General features: G+C 39.4%; 1 protein-coding gene across 2 annotated transcripts in view; it reads left to right on the forward strand.

Moving 5' to 3' along the window:
- LOC110952982 (myosin-16) overlaps positions 1 to 20,368 on the forward strand; it is a 78,678-nt gene that overhangs the window by 32,960 nt on the left and 25,350 nt on the right. For both annotated transcript variants that reach the window (XM_051939114.1, XM_051939112.1), the window contains exons 3-6: positions 2,110 to 2,214; positions 6,767 to 6,853; positions 9,691 to 9,836; positions 14,317 to 14,407. In XM_051939114.1, coding sequence (XP_051795074.1) covers positions 2,110 to 2,214; positions 6,767 to 6,853; positions 9,691 to 9,836; positions 14,317 to 14,407 — 429 coding nt within the window. The remainder of the gene's footprint in view (positions 1 to 2,109; positions 2,215 to 6,766; positions 6,854 to 9,690; positions 9,837 to 14,316; positions 14,408 to 20,368) is intronic.

Raw genomic sequence — 20,368 nt, forward strand, 5'->3', positions numbered from 1 at the left:
AACTGGGGCAGAGGGTCCCTCCAGGGGCGAAACTAGGTCCAGGGCCGGGGGCTCCTCCAGGGGCGGAGCTGGATCCGGAGTCAGGGGCCCTTCCAAGGGCAGAACTGGGTCCGGGGGCCCCTCCCGAGGCAGAACTGGGTCCGAGACTGGGGGCCCCCCTAGGGGCAAAACTGGCGCCGGAATCGGGGGTCCTTCCGGGGGCTAAACTAGATCCGGGGGCCCCTCCTGGTGCAGAACTGGATCCTGGGAATCCTCCGGGGACAGAGCTGGACCCAGGGGATCCTCCGGGGGTGAAACTGGAGCCAGGGCCGGGGACCCCTCTGGGGGTGAAACTTGCGACAGGGCTGGATTCCGGACTGGGGTCCCCTCCGAGGGCAGAATTGGGTTGGGACCGGTGGATCCTCCAAGGGCAGAGCTAGGGCCGGTGGATCCTCCGGGGGCAGAGCTGGAGCTGGTGGATCCTCCGGGGTGCGGGACTGGATCCGTGGACGGGGGCCCCTCTGGGGGCGGAACTGCCATATGGAGGAATGGAAAAACCTTGGTGGTGTTTGTATTATTACTGTGATGTTGTGTTTTGTGGTCTTGCACAAAGCAGATGCTTCCCATTTCCCACCTTATTCTTGCTCCCATCAGGTTTTAGCATTAAAAGTTGTGATGCAACTTTAGAAACTGATGATACACAAATTTACATTTTAGTAGAACCGAACAAGTCAAACACTTCTGATCCTTGATTATCTATTGTCAGCAGTCACTAAATGAATGACCCATTTTTCCAGCTGCACCAAGACAGACAAAATAGAAATTCTTACAGTAAGCCCAAAAGCCACGAAAAGAAATGCCTAGTTTACTATCAGTCCTCTAACCCAGCTTTAGCTTTTAAGAACCCTTTTATTGTATTCATTTATTCTGTTTACATCTACCTTTTTATTTTGTTTTACTGCACTGATGGGAGTAGAGCAACTCTCACCTTAGCTGCTCTATCTCTGACAGTAAATGTTTGTTTGAACAAGTTTATGACAAATTACAGAGCAGAGAATAATATTATAGCCTATCGAAGTTTCACCTTTTTCTGTCTAATAAATTGTAGCTCACAGTTAAAATGTGTTCTCTCTGAGTCCTGCTTCAGCGGGTTTTTCCACACTGTGATGAAGCACCGTCTCCTCTGTGCAGACACTAACAAGCAGAGGCTGCTCTGACATCTCCATTACAGCCCCTTCACCAAACCCCTTTATCTGTCTCTCTGAGGTGTATTAAAGGATTAAGATGCTATCTTTGTGCAGGAATGCCACAAGAATGTACTGCACTTACAGCACTGTAGGTGAAGGTGAAACAAGAGTTGTCAGGGAGCTGGGTGGTGTTTGTTTAGCCTCTGCAAATTTACTCTAATTAATTTGATCTGGGTCGGGATGTTAAGAACTTGATCCTCTGGTTATATGAAGGTTTTTTGGCTAAATGGTCTCCCACGTGGTGGAGATACAGTAAAGAGAGAAGTGTCAGACGACTCCTATGCTTTAGATGCAACAAGACCAGACCGGTTTGATCAGCAGAGTTGACACAAGGATTTGAAACAGAAATGACGTGACCATGTCTGGTGTTTGAGGTATTCTGTCACAACAGTCAATTTAGCTGGACAAGATGTGTTTGATCCAAAGGAGCAAAATATTTGACTCATCTGTCTGTTCTGAAATTCATCATGAAACAGATTTGTGTCCATATATCTCAGTCTGCTGCCTCACGTTCACAGGGTCTTAACTTAAGTATCACATTTGTCTCATTAGGTTCTTGTGCCTTTAATAGGAATCAGGATTTTACATGCAGGGAAAAAGCTTTGATGTCCATTAGAATGGGACAAAATAATGACATCTGTTTTAGTCATGAAGCCAGATAATTGTTTTTTACAGTGCGGCTGCAGAGTCAGAGTCCACAGACTGAAACTGCTGCATGTCACGACTGTGTGCCTGAGAAGAAAACATCAATAACCACAGAGAAAAGAGCTTTAGCAGACCAACTTTAGAACAAAGTCTTGTATGTGCACAGGAGCGTTAGTTAGCTTTCTGGTGGTTCCAGATCACATATCATATTATCTGATGTGTTGTGTCTCCTTTGTAGTCGTCACATATTGAGGTGAGGAGACTGTCGGAACAGCTTTTTCAGAAGGACGAGACGTTGCAGAAGCTCCAGAAGGAGAAAGAACATCTGGTGGAGCTCAGCCAGGTAAGACTGCAGCAAGTGTTGTTAAGGATACACATATACAGTTTGCAGAATGTATCCAGTAGTATAGTATTGCAATTGCAGAAAATGGTTATAATTTAAAAGATAGGGTGCAAGATATCCTGACTTGTTTCTAGTTTAAGTGGAGCTCCAAAAGTACTGCATCATACATTTCCCATAACGTGACAAATAGCATCTTTTAGTCTTATGACGCCTCCATGACTGATAGCAACATCGATCAACTACATGCCTTTAATTTTAAAAACACTGACCAGATGTTTGTATTCTCCAATCCCATGCTCAGATAAGGATAGATAATTTTTTATTTCTTTATTAGTGTTGCTAGGAGAGAGAAGACAGGGAGTGAAGCGTGAGAGTTGGAGAACAAAGTGGAGAGGCTGAGGTTAATGATGGATGTCTTAACCCTCAGGTTATCACACTGACCTTTCACTGTGTTAGCTTTACAGACTTGATAAACTTCCTCCAGAGCCATAAATGACTTAATGAATCTGTCTTCAGGGACTAAGTAATTGGATCTGTTACCTTATTAAAAAAACTAATTTATGGTTACTTTTATTATTACTCTGAAAAATATATGCCATCTATTCTTTAGGTTTAACAGATGCATTACATGCTTGATCTTCCTCATTAAACATTTGCAAAGTTGATTTTAAAAATATTAAAACTGACATTGTTTAGATCTTTGGAAAAACTTGAAAATCAATTAATTGATCAATTATCTTACCATCCATCCATCCATCCATCCATCTATCCATCTATTCATCCATCCATTATCCATTCTAGCTTAATCCTCACAAGGGAGTCACGAGGGGGCTGGAGTCTGTCCCAGCTGACTTAGGGTGAAGGCAGGTGACACCCTGGACAGGTCACCAGTCTATCACAGGGCTACACATAGAGACAAACACTCACATTTACACCTACGGACAATTTAGAATCACCAGTTAACCTCAGCATGTTTCTGAACTGTGGGAGAAAGTTGGAGGATCTGGAGAAAACAACTATTGCACTATTTTAAAAATAATTTTCTAACAAAAATTTAATTTTTTGTATTTTTGTCTTTGAGTTTTGGCCTTGTTTGGTGTAGTGAGCAACTATATATCAACACTAGTGGTATCATCTTTCCCAGCAGTGTATCCTCGCCTGTTTGCACTCGACCAGCGACTGAAGCCAGAAACCCCTCCTCATGACACAGCGATTACACATTGATATGGAAGAAAATCATTTATTACATTGAACCGAAGCATTTAAAAAAAAAGTCAAAATACATTGAAAAAATTCCACAGGATGCTGCAGAAATTTAGCGAGATCATGACAATGAGGAAGCAGACTCAGAGAGACACACTGGAGACTCAGATGACTTTGTCTGTGACTAAGATTTACTGATATCAGGAGAAGTGACACCAACAAAGCAGTAGTTCATGCAAGCAATGCCAGCATCTGTTCTGAGGATTCTCTTCGTCCTTAGGGTATATATTGTAGCTAGGAGAAGGCCAGATTTAGATTACAGAATACGGAGACAACTCGTCTGCTTAGTCACGTCAGAACAGACAATATCTAATCTTGACCAGGGTAAAGTCCTAACATGCCATTTAATTTCATTAATCCAAACTTTTATTTTTGCACAATATGTAAGTGAAAATTGAGATATCACAGTATATAGTGCTGGCTTGGGTAACGTCCTCCCTGTTCAACAGTGAAGAGATAAATATCTTCTTATCCCCACTCTCACCCCAACCAGTTGTGGCAGATGGCTGCTTTCCCCAAGACTGGTTCTATGAAAGTTTTTTTTTTTTTTTTAATTTTGTTTCCTTCCCACCATGGCTAACTGCTTGCTTATAGGGAATCCAAAGGCAACTTTGGAATACTGAGTTCTCTGTTTTTTGTTTAAAATTCAAAAAGTCTGTACCCTGTGAGATTACATATGTTGCGCAATGGTGCTATACACATAAAATTTAATTGAATTATTCATTATAATTGTCTCATTAGGTAGCTACATATCAGCTATTGTTTTGCATTGACTGGTTGTGTTCACGGCTTTCCCGGGATCTTTCTGCATGGAGTTTGCATGTTCTCCCTGTGCATGCGTGGGTTTTTTTCCTGGCACTCCGGCTTCCTCCCACAGTCCAAAAACATGCTGAGGTTAATTGGTTACTCTAAATTGCCCATAGGTGTGAATGCGAGTGTGATTGTCTGTCTGTATATGTAGCCCTGTGACAGACTGGCGACCTGTCCAGGGTGTCCCCTGCCTTTGCCCGAATCACTGGGATAGGCTCCAGCCTCCCTGCGACCCTAGTGAGGATAAAGCGGTGTATAGAGAATGGATGGATGGATGGATAGTTGTGTTCATAAGTTGCTAGCCATAACATTAGCATTAAGCTTCCAAACACTGCTGTTTTTTTTAAATTTCAAAACATCCTCAGATTTAGTCAATAAGACCTACTAAACTGGAAGGCCAAAATGAACATCATGAGAGAACAGAGTCATACTAGTATGAGAAGGTCTCTTCATTGATTGTGCCACAGTAGAAACATTTTTAAAAAGGTTTATGTGTTGCATTAAGAGTGGACACAGCTTGATATTAGTCAGGGAACTTGTTAGGGAGGAAAGGGTTAACTTACTCAGACTATTAGTTAGTACAGTTTACTGCAGAGCAACTCATTTTGCAGTTTAAAACAGACACTAACAAATTACACAGTTAAAAAGAAAAACAGGTCTTTAATATTCTTTTGTACTAAAATATTCATAGATCCTATTTTTGGAATAACATCTAATAACTAACCACAAACAAACTGCTCAGAATATGTACTTTATATGACAGAGCTCATATTTGGCAGACATTTATTGGAGGTGTACTTAGATTTATATTATTTTAGCTCTTGTTCCATCAACCTAGATAGAGGCAGCAGGGTTTATGACCTTTACTGCAACCAGCCAGCAGCCGCTGATCCAAATATTTTGGCTTCATTTCTGGGGAGCTGTCATGCTGCTATTTGAATTTACAGTTTATGGTCACAACACTCACATAAAGTTTGACATGAAATAGTCGATGTACATCTGTTGGAGTTTAAGGGAGTATCATGAGTTAGTGAATCTAGCAAATCATATCTCTGTGCACACATGTATCTAACAGATATACATGTATGTTTAAATTAAGTATTATATACACTAATTATACACACACACACACACACACACACACACACACACACACACACATATCTATCTATCTATCTATCTATCTATCTATCTATCTATCTATCTATCTATATATATATCCATCCATCCATCCATCCATATATATATATATATATATATATATATATATATATATATATATATATATATATCTTGAAAAGATATTCCAAAACAATTTTGGAATGCAAACATTTTGCTTATTTGTCACAGAAATTGTTGTACTGTCATTTCACAAACTGAATACATTGTTTTTGAGTTCCATATTAGATGAAGACTATTACATATGGTTGAAAACTCTGGGAAAAATCAAGTACATGGACCTTGATTCAAGTTATTTCTGTGTGTGGTTTTCTTGTTTGTTTTAAAGTTGTATTGTGTTGTTTTTGTTTTTATCCTCTGTGAGGCACTTTGTGTTACTCTACTGTATGAAAAGTACCATATAAATAAAGTTCATTTGATTTGATTTAAAGTCAATATACCAGAAAGTCAGTTATAATACAGATTAATGTCTGTATAAACACTATCAATTGCACCCATGTTTCGACAGCAGTAGCTCTATTTGTGATTATTTATCAGTGCTGTATCCCATCTTTTAGTGGATACACAGATATTCCACTTGCTGCTTCACTAAGAATGTAACATTAGTTTAGGAAAATAAAACCATATGGCCTGTGGACCTGCCAAAAGTGGCACTCATGATAAATGTGCTCCCCATCAGACACCCAGCACTCTTGACTTAAAAAAAAACAGATGCTTTGAAATCTAAAGAAATTGTGACCTTTGACAACCTCATCACACTCTATGGCAGCCAAAAGAGGCCCTGTTCGCTAATTCCTCCCAGATGCTTTACCAGCAGTAGCCAGCTGCTTCATTGTGTAATCTGTGTGGATAAATTAGCATCATGACTCATTATCTTCCCACTGTTTGTTGAATGTGTCTTAGATTATGGATTCAGTCTGAAATATGAGGAGAGGCCTGTGAAGAAACCCCCCAATAATAATAATAATGGATTAGATTTATATAGCGCTTTTCTAGGCACTCAGCGCTTCACTTGGTTAAAGCGCTGATTTAACCAAGAGCACCTACAGCTGTTTCAATGACTTTAAGTCTTGATGTTTCATAGCAACTGTTACCAGTTGATGGAAGGACAGGCAGAAAATCTCTTATCCATCAGATCAAACTCAAGACAACTTCTGACATTTTCCGTGCAACCATAGAACTTCTACTGTTCCAAATACCAATGTGGCCGGCATATGAACATGAGGCTATGTGATAGAGGATCTGAGATTCAGGGACACATGTGCAGTCCAGCCTCACACGTTTTGTTTCATCCCAACAGCAGGCCATCGAGGACCTGCAGAGTGAAGAGGAGAAAGTGAACCTGCTGACCAAAGAGAAAACCAAGCTGCAGATGCAAGCTGAAGATGTAAGTGCCAAACCATATACAGTATGCCTGCCTATGGAAAAAATTGTTGACCACCCACCCTTGTTTTCTTCAAGTTCTTGTTCATTTTTATGCCTAGTACCACAAAAGGTTTATTACCTAAAGAATACAATGAGCACAACAAAAAAATGCAGCTGATTACTTAATACTTTCTGTTCTACTTGACATGCTTAAACTGAATTGTATTCTCAGAGTATATAAGAGGTAATTTCATGTCATAAACACCACTGCACATGCAAAGGCCTTGAGTGGTTTTCTGCCTACATTCAAGCTGTAGCACAGCTCAGAACTTGTCAGCTGTCACATAATGCCTAAAACAAAAGAACTATGTGAAGCCACAAAGGCAGCCATCTTGGCACAGCTGGAAATTGGCATGAGTGAGAGACAGGCAGTGAAGAAACTGAAGATCTCCAAGACAGTCATTCATTACACCAAGAAAAACAAGCCCAACATGGCACTACCAAATTGCTAGCTGGTCGCAGCAGGAAACGTCTTTCTACCTCATGAGATGACCTTGCACTCATCTGTTCCTGTGTCAAGAATGGTCGTCAGACCTCCAGTGGGCACTGTCGAGAAATGTGACTTGTTTGACAAGGACAGTTGGAAACCGACTTCTTGAAGCTGGTCTGAAGTCACAAAGGGCACAGAAGAAACCCTTCATCAATGAAAGAGGAAAGCCCATTTGCTCTTTGCTGGGGATCACATGGATTGGATTGTTGAAGATTAGGCTAAACTTCTCTTCAGTGATGAGTCCAATTTTCAGTTGATGCCCACTCCAACCAACTTGCTGGTTAGGAGGAAGTCTAGAGAAGCCTACAAAGCAGACTGTCTTGCCCCTACAGTAAAACATGGGGTAGATCAGTGATGATCTGGGGTTGTTTCAGTATGGTTGTAACAGGGAAAATGCAATTGTGCGAAGGGTGAATGAACCAGGTCATGTACAGGACTACTCTTGAAAACAGTCTTCTTCCATCTTCTGGAAAACTCTTTCCTGCCTCCAATGACTGGATTTTCCAACAAGACAACGCCCCTTGCCACATGGCAAGGTCAGTTAAAGCCTGAATAGAGAACCAGAACATTTGAACCATTGCCTTGGCCTGCTCAATCACCAGATCTAAATCCAATTGAAAACCTGTGGAAAATCATCAAGCTCAAAATGGAGAACCACAAGCCCAAAAACAAAGCAAATTTGTTTGAATTTGTGCAACAGGAATGGGATGCTAGGACAGTAGAACAATGTCAGAAGCTGGTGGAGAGCATGTCAAGACGTATGGCTGCAGTCATCAAAAACAATGGTTTTGCAGCAAAGTACTAACTCCTTTGTGTATCATGTGACTAAAACAGACTGAAAAGAAAGCATGGAATGCCTAAAAGCTGTTTTTGGCAGTACAATGCCATAGCAACTGGTGTAAGAACTTAAATGATTTTGGGTATTATCAAGAAAATCATGGAAAATGGTGCGATATCTACTCTTAAATTAAACTCTTATGAACTATTTTTGTTATCATTATATTTGTCCAAACAAATGTACCTTTATTATTATTTTAAAGAACTGGTTTCTTTCATGAGCCAAAATACACTATAGTAGTGGCAAAAATAGGAATATCATAAGTCAGACTTAATAAGTTTGCTAAAATTAGTCAGCGTCAGTCACAGTATGCTGCTGATTATACCAGTTTGTCTCTGGGTTCCCCAGCTTCCTCCCACAGTCCATAAACAGTTTGAGGTTAATTCATAACTCTAAATTGTCCGTAGGTGTGAATGTAAATGTGATTGTTCGTCTTTATATATGCAAAAACTGAAAACAGCTGTCTGTCCCTGGAAACAATGGCAATGGAATCAGTGAGACTGAACCAAAACAGAAAAACTGTGGGTGGTAGTACCAAAACCATCAGTGAAAGATATGAAAATGCTTGGGAAAATTGAATGTAACTGCACAGTTGAAGACAATTCTGTGACATGATTCACATACACTACTGTTCAAAAGTATGGGATCACTTAGAAATGTCCTTACTTTTGAAAGAAAAGCTTTTTTTTTTTAAATAAAGACAGCATTGGGGTGCAGAGCAACATTTCTAGCAACCATCCCTCCTGTGTTTTAATGGCACATTGTGCAAGTTAATCATGTTGAAAGGCTAACTGATAAATAGAAAACCCTTGTGAAGTTATGTTAGCACATGAATACAAGTGTGAGTTTTCATTTAAAACATGAAATTGCCTTGGGGGCCCCAAACTTTTGAATGGTTGCGTATTTCTCATCATTTCATCTATTTGTGATAGATAGGTGGTCTTTGGTGATGACATAAAATTGAGTTCAAACAAAACAGTAAAATACATGTCATATAACTTTATTCATATGCTGTAGCACTTTAGAAACAGCTGATTTTCTGCCTCTACTATAACTGACTTTTGATTAAAGGTCAGTACTCTTATAATGGTCTAATGTTTGCATCCAACAGAAGCACATGCTGCACACATTAAATCCTGTAGTAATATTAAGGTTACAAACCAACTATTTGACAGTAATATGAGGAGTGGAAACTTTAGGTTATTTGACTTAATTGTAACCCTGTAAGCCAGTAGAGCTTGGCAGATCAGGGGAAACACTGAATACATGTAATTTCATGCATAAAATGGTCAAATCTAATAAATAGAGAATATAAAAGATATTGATTGCTGGAACAAAGTATTTAACTGTTGGCATTATAGTCAAAAATAAGATACCACTTTTAGCCTTCAAAACCACAATTCAGCTAAACCCTACTATGAATGATAGTCTTCACCAAATGATTGTCTTGCGCTTCCTGTGCTGATCCCAGTTGGAGTACCAGTTGGAGCAGGAGCGCCATCAGCGTGGTGAGCTGGAGAAGAGCAGGAGGAGGCTGGAGGGGGACAGCAGATCTACACAGGAGAGTTTGGGAGAGATGGAGAGGATGAGGAGTGGTCTGGAAGACCTCATTAAAAGGTCAGTCACAGACACAGGCACCGTTCATATGGAAACACTTTGCAGGATGTGATAAAGTCACAATGTCATTATCAGCCTGCGTAACAAACTGAGGCAGCAAAAAGACATTCAGTGGATCTACAAAGCAAAAATGCGTAGCCAAGTTCAATTGTGGTGTTGGTCTAGCAGCATTGCTGTAGGGATCATAGTGTTGGGTTGCTGAGTCCAACAGTTTAAACCCAACTGAAATATAAATAAGACTTATAGTTCTGAGTTTCATGGTCCCCAGAGTCCAACTCACTTTGGTGACCTTTTGACTTTTCCTGCTGTGTTGCCGTGATAATATTTTAAAGTTTTAATGAACTCAGCAACCTTTAGATGGATTGCTATAAAATTTTGTCCAGATTTTCGTGGTCCCTGAAGGATCAGTCTAACTGACTTTTGTCAATTTTCTTCCAGTGCAACCATGAGACTGGCCTTGTGGGGGTTTGTAAATCGCCTTGATGATTACTGAATGGAATGTCAGGAATCATTGTACAGACTTTCATAATCCCCAGAGGATAAATCCTAATGACTGTGGTGATCTCCTAATTTTACTTCTAGCACTGATAGCAGGTCAACATTTTTGCTTATTCAGACAATTGCTGTAGCTCATTATCAAAATGATGTACTCTACCATTCAAAAGTTTGGGGCCACCCAGGCAATTTATGTTTTCCAGGAAAACTCACACTTTTATTCATGTGCTAACATAATTGCACAAAGATTTTCTAATCATCATTTAGCCTTTCAACACGATTAGCTAACACGATGTAGCATTAGAACACAGGAGTGATGGTTGCTGGAAATGTTCCCCTGTACCCTATAGATATTCCATTAAAATCAGTATTTTCCAGCTAGAATAGTCATTTACCACATTAACAACATCTAGACTGCATTTCTGATCAATTTAATGTTATCTTCATTGAAAAAAAAAAGATTTTCTTTCAAAAATGAAGACATTTCTTAGTGACCCCAAACCTTTGAACAATGGTGTACTTGCTTAGTACATCTTTCCAGCAAAGGTTGAATTGAGTGTTGGTAAAATGAGACACTCTCGTCCATACAATACAGTAACTTTATTTATCCTCGAAGGGATAAATAAAGTTTATTTCACAATGCAAGTTGTTCCCACCCACACATTTTCAGCCATTTGACTGCTTTGAAACACCGTGCTTACCTTTCAAAGTGTGCTCCTCAGTCGCTGCTTCATTTAGGGAGTCGGCCATATTTTGGGGAAAATCCAGTTGTGATCATCTCGCAGTAAATCTTGGGACAGGCTCTGCTGCTAAAGATCCCAGATAAAGCTGCATTTGTTGGCTACATTTGAAGTAGCCTTGTCAAGCCACTATGATGTATTTGGTCTTTAAAGGTTTCCTTTAAAGGATGTGGCTCCTACATTAAAACACAGCTTTAATAGACATTAACCCTCATGCATTCCTGAGATTACGTAGATTGTCAGCAACCCAGGATTATATGTAGCATTGTATTTTTATCTATTTATTTATTTTTTTGGTGGTGGTGGTTAGGGGGTTCAAACAAAATGGTCAGATATGATTAAAAAATAAAACAAAACAGAGTAATACAAATGGTTGCATCTGAACAGTATATAGGGTGGAAATAGTTGTTTTCTTGAGAGTTTGCATTAACAGTATTCTGATGATGATGTAGCACCAGGGTTACAGGTTTATTGTCGAACAGTGTTTCTCTGATATAGGGAGGTTATAATAATAACAGTTCTGCAAGTGAAGATGCACCTGATGCTGCTTTTGTGCCACACCATTTAAAAGTAGGACTGAAGCATGAAAATCAAAATATGTTGAAATTTGTCTCATCAGCTTTGCAGGAGAAGTTAAGACTGATTGCCAAATCTCATATAGTTACCTTGAGTGCCTCGACTGTTCTGCTGTAAATGCACAAATAGTGTTTCACGCCAAATTTCCAACTTTGGAAGACTCTCCTGGTGTACATTGATCCTTCAAAAGCCGAAGGAAAGTCTAAATTTTCTCCAGAATATGAACTAATTCAGCTGAAAAATTCTCACAAAAATGTTAGGGATGCCTCATCTGTCCACCTACAATAAGAATCCTTTTAATAGTGATTACTGTGCTGACTAATGAGACATGTGAGGTGTCATTGTATGAGACGACTGTGTGCGAGATGAGAGTAGATGTGTATCTGCAATGGGAAATTATTATGAATTGTTCTAAAGAAAAACATTTGGCAGCTTTAAAAGATTGTCAGTGTTGTCAGAATGTTAGAATCCTAATTCCAGTTTCACAGAGCTGCTAGCATTGCTACAGACTCCTGATTGTGCTCACCCATAGATTTTTTTTTCTGTTAAACATAACGCATTGGTTTTGTAAACATGAGCATGCTGAGACCAGTTTTTGAAACCACTTATATTGGATTCTTTATCATCAATTTGTAGAGTCCCCTATAGCTTCTAATCAGCTCTGAAGTGGTTAAACAAAGGGTTAAACTATACCTTTCAGTCAACGTTTATGAAAAAAAATCAATGTAAACATTTTCAGAAAGTATGAATTCATGTCAGCTATGATCTATATTGCAAACCTACCTCATAAATGCTTATATCAGCCAACAAAAAGCAGAAAACACATGCTGAATGATTTTTGTGAGAACTACTCTCCACTTATAACAAACGCAAGTGACAGCAGGCCTTATCCACTGATGTCTATGGACGTTTCTCTGAACTGATCATATCTAGTATCCCCAGGAAAGACACCACCTGATAGAAACTTCAGAAACTTTTCCACTCTCTGATATGATGCTGCTGTCCTGAGGCAGCAGAGCTTGGACTCTGAGAGGATACTATACCTGCTCCACACTCCAGCTATCTCCCCTCCCCCATTCCCCTGTTCTCTCACCCCCAGGCATTCCCTTACATCCCAACATGTTGCTGTCTGCCCTCAATAATGTAGGTGCAAATGGAATCATTCACTGTACATTACCTTGCAGCAACAAGCAGTTGAAGACAAGAGCCAGCTGTCAGAACAGACACATACAGCACACACCTACGGTATTGTTTCCCTCACAGAGTTAAAACTTGTTCTCTTTGGCATTTATAGCTGCGTGACCCTCTCAAACGTTAATAAAGCGAGTGACTCACCTTGTTGCTAAGCTGCTGTGGTTTGTCAAACAGTCCTCACTTGGAGAGTACATGAAATCTGCCACTCAATTTAACTCAGCTTCCATTTCAGTGAGGAGTTATTAGCAATTTGTTGGAATCAAAAAGAGCATACATATACATAAACAGTAAAACATGTCCTCCTTATGCCAAACACCTTTAAGACATGTGGTTGCAATTTTACATGTTTGTCCCCAAAGGTCAGAAGGTTCATCATGTCCATCTGTTTAAATTGAATGTCATCTAACTGACAAACACGCTTCGTCTTTGTGTTGATGATAGTGTGACCTCTGAAGCATTGGTTTCTAAATACCACGCAAGCATTGAGGCTTGTAATAGCTCTGTCATGTCATAATATCCACTACAAAAAACATGTGTAACAAACTCATTTGACTGACAGAAAGCCATGGCTTCAGTCAAGCCAGTGATGTTCTATGTTCCATAACTGAAATAGTATAAACAATGGATTCAGAGAGCACTTTACCATTTTTCAACAGTCTACACTCAGTCACCCAAAAGGACAGCATGTTTTTGTTTGTTGTTTTTTATTTTAATATTTTTTTGTAAATTTATTAGAAACCAAAACCTGACACCTCTCATTTACCAAAGTATTTAGATCCTTAACTCGACACTTTGTTGAAGCTCTTTTGGCAGGACCTCCAGCTGTGAATCATCTTGAGTAAATATTTACAAGCTTTGCACACTTGGATTTAGGCAGTTTACCCCATTCTTCCTGGCCGATGGTTAGATTGGATGGGAAGCATCTGTGAACAGCCATCTTCATGTCTCTCCACAGATGTTCTGTGTGGTTTAAGTCTGGGTTTTTGCTGGGCCACTCAAGAACAGTCGGAGATTTGTACTGCAGACGCTGCACGATTGCCCCAGTTTTAGTTCACTGCACTCTGCAGCAGGTTTTCTTCAAGGACCTCTCTATATTTTACTACATTAGTCCTTCCATAATTCTGACCGGTCTCCCAGCCCCTACTGCAGTAAAGAATACCCAATAGCATGATGCTGCGTCACTGTGTGGATAGCATTAGCTGAAGTTCTGTTAGAAAGACTGTTAAGTTCCTGGTCTTGACCTTCCTGACATTGAACCTACTTACTCAGTTCCTCACTTCGGCCAACTCTAGAAAGATTCCTGGGATTTTTAAAACTTCTTCCATTTCAGTTTCCAGTTTGTCTCACAGAAAATTCTCATTGAAATGGCTTTTGAAGTGACTGACAACATGTACTGTACATTTATAAGCTGACTGAATTATTTTTTTTCTGGTGCTTTACTTCATTTAGATTGTATATTCTCTTTGTCATTGAAGGAAAGACCTGGAGATCAGCAGTACCAGCTCCAAGCTAGAAGCAGAGGAGGCCCTCAACATTGGACTGCAGAGGAAGGGCAAAGAACTACAGGTCAGTCCATGATGTATGCTCACAGTCATGTCTGTACAGGGAAAGACTGTCATTATTAAAGCAGCTGTACAGGAGTTTTGAGACAAAACAGACGATATGGTTTTAGTTATTTTCCTTGCCCCTCCAGTGTTTGCTGAAGTTTTGTCAGTGCTGCAGTTTAGTGCACAGCTCCACTAACGTTAGTGTGAAGGTCATGGTTATCAAAGTGTTCACAAAATACTTCAATCCATTCATTATCTATACACCGCTTAATCCTCATTAGGATCACGGGGGGCTGGAGTCTATCCCAGCTGACTTAGGGTGAAGGCAGGAGACACCCTGGACAGGCCACCAGGTTATCAAAGGGTTGCATCTAGAGACATACAAGCCCACTCACATTCAAACCTATAGACAATTTAGAGTTATTGATAAACCTCAGCATGTTTTTGGACTGTGGGAAGAAGCCAGAGCACCTGGAGAAAACCCATACATGCACAGGGAGAACATGGAAACTCCAAGCAGAAAGCTCCAGGGAAGGCTGGGACACGAACCAGGGATCTTTTGGCTCTATGGCAAAAGTGCTAACCACCAGGTTACTGTGCTGTCCTGACAAAATATTTCACTGATCAAACCATTGAACCCAAATTTGGCTCAAACACTTGCCTAACTTGTAGATGAACTATGACATTACTCTGCCCAGGTGCTGCTCTGTGCTCTGTGGTTGAGTTAAACATTTTCTAGTTCCATTTGTGGTGGTCTTTCTGTGGTCATTTCACCCACTCACAAAATTGATGGTAGTTTTTCCACAGCTCACCACATCAGGTCACGTGTACTTATTTTAAAAACTTCAGTGCAAATATAAGCCAGAGCCTGTGTCCGTTTAATTTGTGTTTCTTTCATTATTTGTCCTGCTTGTCAGATGTATGGAGTTCTTTCTTTGTTTGCTTGATAGCCATCTACCAGGCAGCAGGACTTCCATCTACAGTCTCTTATCCAGACGTGGGGAAAATGTTCAAAGGTCTGCAAAAGTGTTCATCCAGTACGGGTACCCTGATGAAATCTTGCTCAACTAGCAGCTGGCTTTCAAGGTTAATCATTGCAAATCATCACAGGAGAGCCCTTATGTGGAAGCTTTTGAAGGTGTGGCATTTGTTTAAGGTAGAAAGTGATCAGTAATAAGTGTGTAATATTTGTTGGAATGACAGCCTGCTGTGTTGACTGGCATATGGTTCGTTATCTTTTTTTTTGCGCAAAGACATGCAATGAGTTCATCTGTAGCTTACAGCACATTGGAGAGATGCATTCCTGCCTTTCAACAGATCTGCTGGGCTCTGCTCTGTGATTGGAGCAGTCACTTCACAGCTCCGTGCCTGTCAGGAGATGGTTAAAACACATCGCCTGCATCCAGACTGATAACCATCTCTTGTTTTCCTTCGATAGTTTGACTAGGAGCAGTTGAGGGTGTTTTAAGTCAGCAGTTCCCCCTCTATTTAATATTCTTCAGATGTAGTGTTCTGTTCAAAATTTTCTGACACTGCAGGGTATTGGAATAAATTATGTAATGTTTGATCGTTGTACTACTGACTAATATCAGTGTCAGTACTTGTATTATTCTGTGTCTATAAATGGCTTAATGCCACAAATAAGTAATAATATCATTGGCATTTAGCTGGCGTCACACTGTACAACTAAAACAAAACACTGGAACAGCGTACGTGATTATTGGATCAGTGACTGAGAAAATGAGAGTGCAGCTGTCTTTCAAGATCATTATGCATTTTTCCGCTAAGTTAATTGTAATACTATCATTTCGCAAATGTTTCTGTGAGGGAAGCATTAAGGTTTGTTTCAGAGCATTTTAATCCACTCATTTAGAGCATCTAATGAATCCTGATCTAAAAAATATCACTAAAAACCTTATACATTTTTCTTGTGATAAAAAAATATAATGTTACAAAGTGCAAGGGAAACAGATTTAGCAAATAAATGAAGACATACACTAGCAATAGAAGTTTTAGAACATCCCAATTTTTCAATTTTTTATTGGAAATTCTGCATGTTAATGCCTTATTGTACTCTGAAAAGAAAGCATAGACCAAATAAAAAAATGAAGAGGAAAAAAATCAATTTGGAAACTAAAATGTATTCTAAATTTTTGACTCATCAAAGTAACCACCTTTGGCAGATATCACACAAGCTGCTGACTTTCAGAAACTTGTCTTCTGATTCTGATTTGTGGCTTTGGGTCTTCCAGACCATTTGACCGTGAAGAAAACTGTACTCACTGACACCTTCACTTTTTTCGCAACTTCTCTGTAGGAACGACCTACATTTTTAAGTGTTATGATGGTCTGTCTCTCTTCTATTGTTAACTGCCTTTTCCTCGCTATTTTTATAGCAGCATACTACTTTTTGCAGTACAATACTGTTCATCCAGAGAGGGAAGGTTGTAAGTAATCAAGAAAAGTTGGGACACCTGTAGGATTTGGTAGCACCAGCTTTCAAGGCTTGATCAACCTCCACTGCTGCAGAACAACTTTAAGTTGTAACCTATTTCTTGTTTCCTGAAAAAGACCTTTTTATTTAATTCAGAAATGTACATTATTTTTCAGTTTTGAGTAATCTTACTTTTTTTAACCTCTGGTAGTTCACCACTCACCTTTGTACCATTTCAAAGCTATTCATTGGACTTGAACTACTTGAACTTCAATCCAAACTGAAAAAATTGGGGCATTCTAAAACTTTTGACCGGTAGTATACAGTATATGAAGCATGTGATTTGAACGTCCCCTGCATCTTCCTGCTGAGTGATAAAGAAATTAGCAACAGACAAAAATGTGTACAGGCAAACTGACCATACTCACGTCAATACATGAAACACAGAGAAATGTCATGTTTCCATCATGTTGTCTACATTAATTCTCACCATTTGAGGTGTGACTGGCTTTCTTTTAGCAGCCTCCTCTCATTGTGTCTTCTGTAGTTTTTCAATGGCACTCAGATTGGGAAACTAATGCTACTAGCTGTTTGTCTCAGTGAACCAATTCCTAATATTTGCATAGCAGTAGTGGATGATTTTCTTTGGCCAGTTTATATTGCCCCACTATATTGAATTACAATGACTTTGATTCCCTGAAATTTCTTTCAGTGTCATGGCTTGGAACACATTTTTGGGTTAAGGTTGACATATGGCAACATTTTTGGATGTATTTTTGGATTATTGGAAAGTTTAAGAAAAAATTTCCAATATTATCAAACACATCCAAAATTAATGACATTTCCATCCGCTTCCGCAGTAATTTTAGCTGAGTACCACTCCAGGAAAAGACAGAGAATACAGAAAACATCATAACCCCTAGTCATCAGTGTGTTAGCATTGTCATTGTGGGAATGTTCTTTGCTAGTGTTAGCATTTAGCTCAAACCATGCTTTGCCACTGCACAACTTTACAATATTGCTAGCAAAGTAATGCTATCTGTCAACTCTGTTTGTTTAGTAAATATAACATAGTATTTTTTCAGTCTGTGTTGAATCACTACAGCTTTATAGTTTGTGAACCTTTAACAATTGTCTACACTTCTGCATAAATATGAGCTCAAATATATAAAGAGTTTTATACAAGTTCTATAAGTAGATAAAAAGAAAAATTAGATGAAACGTTACACTTTATTAACTGAAAAAAACAATCCCGTAGTTCACATCTGTGAGTGGTGAAAGTATATGCAGCTGTAGTTTCAGTATCTAGTGGTGCAGCAAACACTGCATGGAGCAGTTTGGAGGAGTTTCAGTCCATTCCTCTGTACAAAACGCCTTCATCTCTGGGTTGATGGTGGGTTTTCTCACATGAACTGCTTGCTTGAGCTCCTTCTACAACATTTCTTTTGGATTAAAGTCAAGACTTTGACTTTCCTTTTCCAAAGCATTAACTTTATTCTTTAGTAAGCAGCTTGTGTGCCTAGAGTTCTTGTCTTGCTGCATGACCCACGACCTTGTGATTCAATTGACAGACAGATGTCCTGACATTTCTCTTTAGTATTCACTAGTTTATTATATTTATTTGATTGCATGATAATATAATTCAGAATTACCTGTTCTGTCAATAATGGCAGCCCCTCACTGATGCAGCAAAACAGGCCCAAACCATGTTATTGGCACCGCCATGATTCACAGATGGGATCAGGTTCCAAAAAGTTCTGTTTTGGTATCATAGGTTCACAAAACTGTTTAACAATAGCGAACTACAGATGGGCAGCAATGTATTTTGTGGAGAGCAGGGGTTTTCTCTTAGCAGCCCTGCTGTGCACAGCATTGTTGACCAGTAGGGACGGTGACAATTTCCTTTTGTGTTTAAAAGCGGAGAAAATTCAGGACTATTTTTACTCTCTGATTGTTGATTGGGCACCTACTCACACTTGATTAGGATCCCACTGATTGAAAACACCAAATTCAAATCTTTTCAAACTAAATACTAACCCTGGAAGTTCACATTCTTTGGCATTCACAGCTTTGTAATATTGATTTATTTTTCTCAACAAATAAAATAAATCTGTACTTATGATTTACCTCCTATGTTAGTTATGTCAGTTATAAAAAATATATCTAAAACCAAATACAGTAACAGGAGTACTATTAGACTAAGGTTACCCATGACCTGCGACTGAGACCAAGCTTTCTGACACTAGGCAGCACATTTCTCTCCAGAATGCCTTGATAGTCTTCAGATTTCATCGTACCTTGCACACTTTCAAGACACCCTGTGCCAGATGCAGCAAAGCAGCCCCAAAACATCACTGAGCCTCCTCCATGTTTCACCGTAGGGACAGTGTTCTTTTCTTCGTATGCTTGGTTTTTGAGTCTATGAACATAGAGTTGATGTGCCTTACCAAAAAGCTCCAGTTTGGTCTCATCTGTCCAAAGGACATTCTCCCAGAAGCTTTGTGGCTTGTCAACATGCATTTTTGCAAATTCCAGTCTCGCTTTTTTATGAGTTTTTTTCAGCAGTGGTGTCCTCCTTGGTCGTCTCCCATGAAGTCCACTTTGGCTCAAACAACGACGAATGGTGCGATCTGACACTGATGTACCTTGGCCTTGGAGTTCACCTTTAATTTCTTTGGAGGTTGCTCTGGGCTCTTTGGATACAATTAAATGTGAAGTCGCTTAGGGGTTTGCTGCTTTGCTTTAAAGCAAAGAAAGCAGCAGCAGTCCCTTCCTCTGCCTTACAAAAGTCAGAACAAGCTTTTAAATTTGGCTTTGTAGATCTAATTTGAATGTAGATTAAACAAGAAAAGCACTCAGAGAGGGCAGTACTCCACCAAGGTTGTTCATTCCCCCATATGTCATTGTCAGAAATACAGCATTTTTTTTGTAGAAATGCTGGTAGCTGACGTAGTATTCATTTGTAGTCATAGTTACAGTGAAGCCATGACACTATCTCACAATGATACAGAGATCTTAAACAAATCCGTGGATCAAGACTTTCAGCCACATCACTGCCAAAATCCAATCAGTTGATCCGTACATCATTTCTGACCTTCTCTGAAAATGTCATTGAAATCCGTCTGTCCCTTTTGAGCAATGTTGCAAACAGACAAACAGATGGATAGACGGCCAGACAAACCAGATGCAATCTTAAAACCTGAAATTTTCATCTAATCACCCTGGAACCACTGTATATACTTTACATTTAGGATTACTTAGCTGATCAATAAAATTCTTTGCATCTTATTGATATGTTACTTTTAAAAATGTAAAGTGTTTGTTCTTGAAATTAGCTGCTACTAGCTAATGAGACATTCACATTGTGCTAACTTAGGAGAAGGGTTAGCCTACCTCCTATGTACAAAATTTAATGTGTTCGTAAAACAAAAATATTGCGAGATAAAATGTCACTCCCTGTTGTTTGGTGATTTGAATATGACGTTTCACAAGCCTGTCTGTGGTATCTGCCTGTATATATCTATGGACTCAAGTTGCTACTGTCAG

Source organism: Acanthochromis polyacanthus, chromosome 19 (assembly GCF_021347895.1).
Source record: "Acanthochromis polyacanthus isolate Apoly-LR-REF ecotype Palm Island chromosome 19, KAUST_Apoly_ChrSc, whole genome shotgun sequence".
NCBI lineage: Eukaryota > Metazoa > Chordata > Actinopteri > Pomacentridae > Acanthochromis > Acanthochromis polyacanthus.